Here is a 9,022-nt window from a genome sequence, read left to right as displayed (position 1 = left end):
TTTTGTAGCATGTAAACACTTGAGTCATATGCATCGCAGTTCTTCCTTTACCATTTTTATGCTTCCATTTTGCTGTCTAAACTTACTTAAACCTACTCAGTTTGTAAGAGCACGTGCTTGTTGCAGTCCTTATGAGCCTTCTTTGGAAATGTCAGGTAATATTCATTCTTTTCACTGGTTTGAGTCTGCCCTCTTTTCCTCTAATGTCACTCAGGAACTGACCACTTAGAGTGTGCCCCACAAAGGCTGGATTATCAGACTTGCTGCAAGGCGATGGAAACTCCCCAAAGAAATGGGGATGATTTTGTTAGTGGCTTTTATGGGTTATTTTGAGTAGATTTTCCAGAAACAACTGTGTTTAGTGTAATTAACAGATGTCTCAAAATTCAGCCACCTGTTGCATTTTCGCTTTTTATTCTTACAAACATCTGTATCATGTCCAAGACATTTTCCCTTGCATGTTCATGAGATAAATCTGCCCATTTATGTGCTAGCTTGATACATGTAACATCTAAGTGCATCTTCCCTCTTACCTAGCGCTGCACTTCAGTCCTGGCCTCTCTAAATGAGAGCCCCTCATTTACAGCTCCATGTTGGCTGCTAAGCAAGCAGGGCACCTTGACTTTGGATCTCACTGTACTGTCCTTGATCAGCCAGATCCAGAGTTGTTCTCATCTCAAACATGCTGCTGAAGCATTTGCAGGAAGAGGACTATTATTTTTTATGCTTTTACTGAAGTACTGGAGAACCACCAGTTCTGTTTTAGGGCTTCACTGTGCACACTACTTCTGGCCTTGTTCCAGCAGGGCTGCAGGCTTGCTCTCTGGAGATCAGGTGTAGCAGAGGACTGAAGGACAGCTCTGGGAGAAGGGTGAGGTAACTGCTCCAGTCTCAGTTTGGTATGTGCCCTGACATGGCACCGTAGCCTTCCATGATGGCTGTGGAGCAGAGATTGCTGAGGAGCGTGGTGGAGCAATGATCCTGGGATCTGGGGACATGGAGAAGGGCAGTTTCATTAAGCTTTTTGCTATGACTTCGTGCATGTGCAAGGTCCTGTCTAAAATAGCTTATAAATTAAGACAGAGTGATGATTTTTCAGCCTAAGTCACAGCAGACAATAAAAACTGAGTTTAGCATGAATCCCAGGGATGTTAGTAATATCTTCCATCCTTCTAACAGTCCTGAACTGTAAGCTACTGGCTTTGTTTCTAGCTAAGTGCTGTTTTTCAGCATATGAAGTAGAGTTGACTGGAAAATAAGAGCTACCATTTCATGAATTGTTTAGCATTTTAACTGGGTTTTATTTTTTCCTTTTCTATTCAAGAGTAAAACTGTGAAACTGTGGAGTATTTATTGAGGGCATGAAGGACTCCTGATGCTCTCAAAAATATTAGTTTTGCTACACATGCTTGATAGATTCTCACACCTAAACAGCATTTCTTTTGTTACGCCTGGTCTATGTGCCTCAGTATTCTGATCTAGATGTTAACATCTAAGTGTGTATCCCCACTCTTTCCTCCCACTGAAGTGCTGGCCAGAAGCTTGTTACATCCTAGAGTGCAGTCTCTGGAAAAATAGCCATCTCGTGAGCTGGTCAGAGACACCTGGTCATGTCTTCCACGTATTAAGGGAAACAAAAGCAGAGAAGGCTTTGAAAGGTGGTGTGTGAGTAGGAAACCCTGCCCGAGCACAAGGTAATTCAGTTAGATATTCACCCTTCTGCTGGGTTCCTATTTGTCTGGAGGGAAATGCTTTTTAGTACACTATTATAGTTTACTCAGGTGAAAGAGTTCTTTTGAACGGCTTTTGTATATGATAGTACTGTTTTGTTGAAGGAGTTTTTTTTTGTGCTCCTGTGCTTTCTAGCCTTGTGTTGTGGGTTTTGTGTAACTTCGTGAACTGGAGACAGTTTTGGTTAGTTTCCCTAACCATCCTTGCATGTGAAATGCACCTTTCTCTGTGCAGCACCCACACTGAGACTTCAGTCTGCAGCGCTGTAACAGCGACAGTTTAAAAATGGGTAAAAAAGAAAGTACCTTGAGTTTCAATGGAGCGCCCTTTGCAGGAGGCTGGTGCCTTGGGGTAGGTGCAAAGACGGGGGCTCCTTCCTTTACAGCGTGCTCATAAAGGAGCCCTCCTCTCTGGGCATCCGCGCCCACCGGTGATTTAAGACCAGAGGCGTCTCTTCCTCCCGGCCACGCTGCCGGCCCGTGGTTCCAGCCCCCGGGAGCCCCGGCAGGTCGCGCTCGGTGCCCCCACACGCGGTGCCTTCTGTCGCCGGGGCACCGGCCGTGCCAGGCCCCGCACGGCGGCCCCGGCGCTGGTGGGGCGGGCGGCGGGGCTGTCTCCTCCCTCCCTCCCTTCCTCCCTCCCCGCCGGGACTCGCAGAACTCGAGCGCGCCGGGACCGGGTCCCCGGTGGCGGGGGGAAAGCGGCAGAGCCCCCGCCGGAGGAGCGGAGCGGCCGAGCCCCGGCGGCGGGGGGGTCCCGGCGGCGCTGCCCGGCCCGGCGGGGGCTGTGCCGGCAGGGGGCAGGGCTGGGAGCCGGCCGCGCGTGTTTCTAGGGCTTGACGTCCTTCCAGCCAGCCCGCCCCGCTTCCCGGCACGGCCGGCCCTCCGCCGGCAGACAAGTCCCGAGAAGTGGCGGCGGGGTCCCCCTCCCTCCCCCGGGCGCGGCGGGGCCGCGGCGATGGGCCGGGAAGTTTGGCGGCGAGGGGGCCCGGCGCCCCGCCGCTGAGAGCCGGCCGCTCCGGGGCCGGTCCCTTTTCCGAGGAGCAGGAGGGCGCCACAAAGTGAAATCCATGAGGATTCTCGGGCTTCTCCTGGAGAAAGGCTCGCATATGCTGCAGTGTCTCTGTGGAAGGCGCCTGAGATCCAGCCACAGCCCAGGTGGGGAGCGCGCGTCCTTGTCCCCGCCGCCCTCGCCTCCCCGCCGGGCGCCGCTCGGCCGGGGCTGGCCCCGTTTCCTCGCCGTCCTCCCTCCCCTGCGCCTCCGTCTCGCCGGCGCCGCGCACAGGTGGCCGGGATGGGCCGGGCGCTGTCCGCGGTGCTGACCCCGCCGCGCATCCCCGGCGCCGAGTCCCTTTAATTCGGCGTCCACACACCCGGGTCCCCTCCGCTCCCGGCATCCCCACCCGCTGGATTCCCAACCCGGCCGCCCTCTACCCGAGGCCTGGCCCCCACCCCACCCCACCCTGTGCTTAATCCCGCCTGGAGCCCCCACCCACACAGAACCCCCACGTGTGTCCTTTGTCCTCACAGAGATTCCTGCCTCACACATTACTCTCGTTATTGTTCCCCGTCCCACCTGCAGCACACTCAGGACCTTTTTCTTCGTGTGGCACCCCTGTATTTCTCATCCCACCTGGAACCCCCAAGTGCACCTTCTGTTACCACCTGGCCAATATGGGGGTAACCCTCCCCAGAGTGCCAGTGGCCCCACACAACTCTATGGTTGGCCCCTCTGTAAGAGCTCTCCGTACTTTGTGCGTCTGGTAGTAGTAATGTTGCAGTGGTTTTCTGGTGGAGGGTGCTGAATGAGTTTTTGAATGGCAGTATACTGACAAGCAAAGAGAAATCCCTGCCTGCTCCTGATGGGTGGCCTGAGGAGACTCCCAACTCCTCTCTCAGCTCCTAGTCTGTTGGGGAGAGAGCATTTCACTAGGTCGGGAAGGAAGCACAGTGGGGTGAATTTCTGAACAATATTTGTGATCCTAAACACTTTCCCTGAGCACTTCTTGAAGAGGGGAATAAGTGCCTGAGTGCCTTGGTTTGGTGTGGTACTACCCCTGAGTTTTAGGATGATCTTGTTGAAACTTTTAAAGTGGTGTTTCTACAATTTCTTCTGTGCTACGTTTCTTCCATGAATCTGACTTTCTAGAACACTGGGTAAATGCCTATGGAATGAAATCCTGTGTTATTGTGTCATTATTAACATCTGCAGAAGCTACTAATTGGATGTTTATGGGGGTATCTTTTAAAGAATTCTTTCCTAATGCTTGATTGTGAGAACTTGGTCCTAGAAGAGGAAAATGTCCATGCCTCCGGTGCAAATGCTTGGTGTTCTCTTGAAGAGAAAGGCTGTTCTTAGGGGAACGCTGTTGCTGAGGTAGCCTGGATTCCCCTATGGCCTTGCTAAGGAAAAGCTGTTAATGGTTATAGCCACCCGTTTATGCCTCAGCAGCCTCTTCCCTCCCATGACACTCTCATGTGCAAGTTGCTGTCTGTGACAAGCTCATGGCCACAGGGGAATCTTTGTGAGAGAATGCTGGACTCCCTTCAAACTATGTTCTGCCCTGCTTTGAAGAACAGTATGATAAACAAATAGAATAAATTGTGGCTACATGTGGAAGCCATACACACACTAGTCTCTTTTCAGTGAAAAGCTGTAGTGGAGTTTTCACCATAGTGCTATGTGTGAAGGTTTGGTTTGTGTCTTTTGGAAGAGCAGTAAAGAGAACAATAAGCTACTGGTAAAAGTGGGGTGTGCTCAGGCCATGCTAGGCTGTAACTTTAGTGAACTAGAAGTCAATGATAGTGTCCTAATAGTTTCCTGGCTGAGCTGGTTTGGTTTTACAGGTGGATCCTGTACTGGAGTGTGCTTGATACATATATGGTGCTTGAATCTTTTCTTACATTCCGTGTTCTGAGGAATAATACTGAACATTGAGTAGTCCTTGTATTTCCTGACGTTGTGCTGTAAGGAGACAGTCTATGGGAATGATCTCCTGTTGTTATCTCCAACTGAGCTTATTTTCCAGGTACTAGCCCCATGCTACCATGAGCCTGGCTACTCCAGATGGGGTCTGTTGTTTTGAATCAGCACGGTAATATACATTCCCTCTCCTTGGCTGTGTTTTTTCATTTTCTGTTAAGGTTGGGGTTTATGTTCTTGAAAAATGCACACTAAGAAGGAAAGCTTCTACTTGTAAAAGGGTCACTGTGGGGTGGGCCTGCTGGAGGATAAATCTCCTTGCTAACTTCTTCAAAAGCTGAGCATGCCCCAGGAGACAGGTGTATATTCTGGCAACAACAAGAAAGGTGTAGTGCTGTGCCCAGTGTGGCACTGTGGGGCCAAGCCAGTCAGAGATGTAAACCAGCTAAAGGATTATAGAATTATGGGAGTGGAAGGACTGTGGAAACATCGACTACAACAGCGGTGGCACAGAGTGTTGTGAGCTACTTACGTGTCCTTGATCCTCTGAAGTTATTCTGACAGATTGACCAAGCCTTTTGCCTTCCTCATATCTGTGTTTTCTTTAATGCAAACAGCTCATAAGAATGTAAGCACACGTTTAAAGTCAGATTCATATTTGTATGTTGTGCTGACTCAGAGCCTTAGACCACTCCTGATTCTGACAGAAGCTAATGCATGACACTTCAAAGAGAAACTGTGAAATATTGAAGGTAGTTGTATAGTGCTGTACAGCTCTATTGTGATGTTAGCAAAAATATTAGCAAATTTTTTTTAGTGTTATGCAAAGACTTCTCACCTCTTTAGCTAACTCTATCCTGTGTTTTCTTATGCTCCACTTCTGAGGTGTGCAGATCTTGTCTTAGCAGCAGACTGTGGTTGTTTGAACAGCACCTTGCGAAATGGGGTTTAATGGGTCTCCAGGCCACCACAAAACTGCAAGTAATTCATAGCAATGCAGAGTAAGAGATTTGTCCTCTTCCTTTCTGAATTTTTTTACAAGTATTTTAGCACAGCAACATCCTGTATCATCTTTCAGGTGCTTCACTTGTTATCTTAGTTTCAGAGTTTGCAAGCTGACTGATTGTATTGCACACACAGAGATATTTCCTGTTGTGACGGTGCAACCACAGTTAACTTTGTTAAGTGTTTTTTCCTTTAATTTGTTTTCTCTGCTAACACTCTTTTCCCTTTTCCCCTTTGCTTAGGAGATGTGGTTTGCCAGTCCAGATTTTTTTTTTTCTTTTGGCTTCCTAGCCAAAATTATAAAACAGATAGCTACTACATTGTTGAGTTCAAGGTAAACATTAAATAATGACTGCACTGTTCTTGTAACTGTGAATAGAGTTGTGAAAAACTCTTTTGGGTGACCTGTACCTGGTTTGCAGCCACTTTGATGTAAAAGGCCCTGTACCCATAGACTGCATAATAGCAGCATGGAGATTTCTGCTAGTGAGTGTGTTTTAGTCTTCCTCCATAAAGATTTCTTACTTGGCTCTATGAGTGGTCCTGTCTCATGCCTGTCCTCCCCTTGGCTCCGGCACAGACTCTCCTGTGGGATGCATCATCGCTGAAACCACAGATACTTCTCACATCAACCAGCAACAGCATTCAGCATCCATGCATTTTGAGCTTTATTTTCAGTAGTAGAGGTTTACTTGTATCCAGAGACTGATCTATTCTCAAACATTTACAAGAGTACTTCTCAGTTTAAGTCCCTATTTTGAAAATTGATGCCTTCAGTGTAAATTAAGCTCATATTGAAAGTAAATCCTGAACTTGGCTTCCATGGGAGTCTCACACTGGTGAAACTTGGAGATGCTCCTGAAAATATACTGATTGATGCTGGCTTTATGGCAAATTAAAATGATGTCTGGCGCAGTAGGTCTTCATATTTCTCCAGGCATCACAACACTAAGTTTGATATTTGGGGCAACAGGAACAAGCATTCTGTCTAGGTAGGCAGGGTCAGGCTGTGCCTCTGCCATTAATTAACCAGTCTGTTGCTCCCTATACACATCTTTGCATTTTCCCTGAGACTATTTAGGGCACTGTCATAACGTGTCTGCATGTGCAAGACATCTTCAGATGCAAATGGAATCACACACATAGGAGATACAATTGCATATTCAAGAATAGCATTTGGCTTATGAGCAGAACAGGCACTCCTTTGTTTGCTTGTGCATCCATCTACATTTTATTTACATACAGTAGTTCTTGAAAATTTTCCCACTGCTGTTTATTCAAGTAAACAGCAAGTTACAGTGTACAGCAAATACTGCACAGTTCAGCTTCAAATTACTGGAAGCAACAGCTCTGTGTATGTAAGCGACAGATAGTGAAACCTGCAGTTCCTTGCTGAGTTCAGGGAGCACAGAGTGGCTTTGATCTGTGGCAGCTCAGAGTGTGGATGTGCAGTGCTGCTGGGAGATGGGAATGGTGGCTTAGTGATGCTGAGCTGGAGCTGGGAGTGGGTTGCAAGGCTGAGAAGCACTGGGATCTGACTGGGGGTTCCTTCTCACACCAGGTGTCTTGCCTGCCATTCTCTGCCACTGTTATAGCACATATTTTGTTCAGGCTCCCTCTTCCTGTTTTGTGTTTTTGGAAAAATAACACTTGCTGACCAGTGGAAGTTAAGTACCTGTACTCTTCTGGGATAATGCCTATTGTTGACACTTACATGCCAGTGGAAAGAATACCTTTGTCTGATTTAGTTTAATTCAGCTGGGAAATGAATTAAACAAAACTCTGAAAACTCTTTCTTATTATAACAGGAGCACTCCTCTGGGGTATTATTCAAGAATAGCTATAGCATTTTAAATCCACGCTTTCCTTTGTTCTGAAGTAACCCTCTCATGCAGACATTGGCTAAGCATCTCTCCTGGAAGCCCATAATGCTTGTGCATCTTTGTAAAAAAATCTGTTTTAGAAATGATGAAATTTTTAGCATTTTTTTTTGGTGAAATTACTTGGTTTCTGTCATACAAAAATTCCAGAGATACAAATGATAATGAACTTAGTTTTACACATATAACTTTTTTAAGCGCTTGCAGCCAGTTCTGTGTAGTTATGCAAAGGAAAGTCTTTGATATTGTGCAGGATTTTATTTTTCAGTTTGCAATAAAGTATTTCATAAATCTTCAAAAGAAATGCAGGTCCAGGAACTCCCTGGGTGTAAAGTGGCTTAGCAATGCAGAACTGTCAGCCAGATGTCTGAGGTTACAGAGCTGGGCATCTGGAATTGCTGGATCTTAACTCAGTCCTCTGAGTATTGAGATTTGTTTCGGTCCTACCAGAGTGTCACTGATATTGAATCATATTTGAAAAATGTTTTACTTTCTGTGCATGAGCAAATACAAGCAAAATAAGAGTAATTTGAATTTTTTTAAGTACCTGTAATCAGGATGATAAACAGTACTCTGAAGCAGAGGTTGGCTGGTTTATGGCACTTCTCACCTAAAGGTTTGCATGGTTTTGCAAAGGAATAAAGCTTAACTTCCTTCACTTCCCAGTCTCAGCCAAGAAAAGAGTAAGAGGAGTCTGAGGTGTACAATTGCGATGCATTATAAACTGAAGCATTTATGGGAAATGTTAGCTAACAATATAATGAAATATTTTTTCAGCTTTTCCTTTGGTTTTCCTGAATAACTGTGTATATAAAATTCTGTGTTGCTGTTTTTCCACTTGAAGTGTAACTAAAGAATGCAGGGTCAAGGGGAAATATTAAAAGTTGATTACTTTCAAAGCAGATGCTTTCAGCTTAGGAGCTGTGTGACTGTTGTTAGATCATGTCCATTGGAGACCAAGGAGTATTTCCAGAGACAGGTCTCAGCTCACTGAACCATCTGAGTGCATATTTAACTCTATTCATGCACCTAGACCCAACCAGAACCATTACTGAACCATTAGATTAGTGGTATGTATCATCCCTAAAATTCTTCTTGTTTGCCCTGTCCACAGAGCATTGGCAGTAGGCTTGTTTTGTGCTTCCAGCAGATCCCTCTGGAGGTATTTCACAGCCATCAGTTCCCAGATGGAAAGCTCCGTTCATTAAAGAAATTGAAATCTTCCTGTTTTGTTTGTGAGAGCGATCTACTTCTGGCTCACTGAACTTTGTTTCAAAACCAAGTCACTTGTCTTCCCATAGCCCTTTCTGCTGCTTTCCAGAAGTAACCTGTTTAATTTTTTACCAAACTGATGCTAGTTTTAAATTTTTTAGTCCAGGTTGTACATATATCATCAAAAGTTCAGCATGGTCTGAAAACTAGATAAGATTTCTTGTAGAATATAGAATTTTTTCAGTTGTAAAAGACCTCTAAGATTATTGAGT

General features: G+C 46.1%; 1 protein-coding gene across 1 annotated transcript in view; it reads left to right on the top strand.

Annotated features, from left to right (window-relative positions):
• The first annotated feature begins 2,800 nt into the window (after positions 1 to 2,800).
• FGF12 (fibroblast growth factor 12) overlaps positions 2,801 to 9,022 on the top strand; it is a 137,867-nt gene continuing 131,645 nt past the window's right edge. Inside the window, exon 1 of the mRNA XM_041467816.1 lies at positions 2,801 to 2,888. Coding sequence (XP_041323750.1) covers positions 2,801 to 2,888 — 88 coding nt within the window. The remainder of the gene's footprint in view (positions 2,889 to 9,022) is intronic.

This window comes from Pyrgilauda ruficollis, unplaced genomic scaffold (assembly GCF_017590135.1).
Source record: "Pyrgilauda ruficollis isolate IOZ18807 unplaced genomic scaffold, ASM1759013v1 scaffold21, whole genome shotgun sequence".
Classification (NCBI taxonomy): domain Eukaryota; kingdom Metazoa; phylum Chordata; class Aves; order Passeriformes; family Passeridae; genus Pyrgilauda; species Pyrgilauda ruficollis.
Note: the sequence above shows the minus strand (reverse complement) of the source record. Positions and strands in the feature narration are given on the sequence as shown.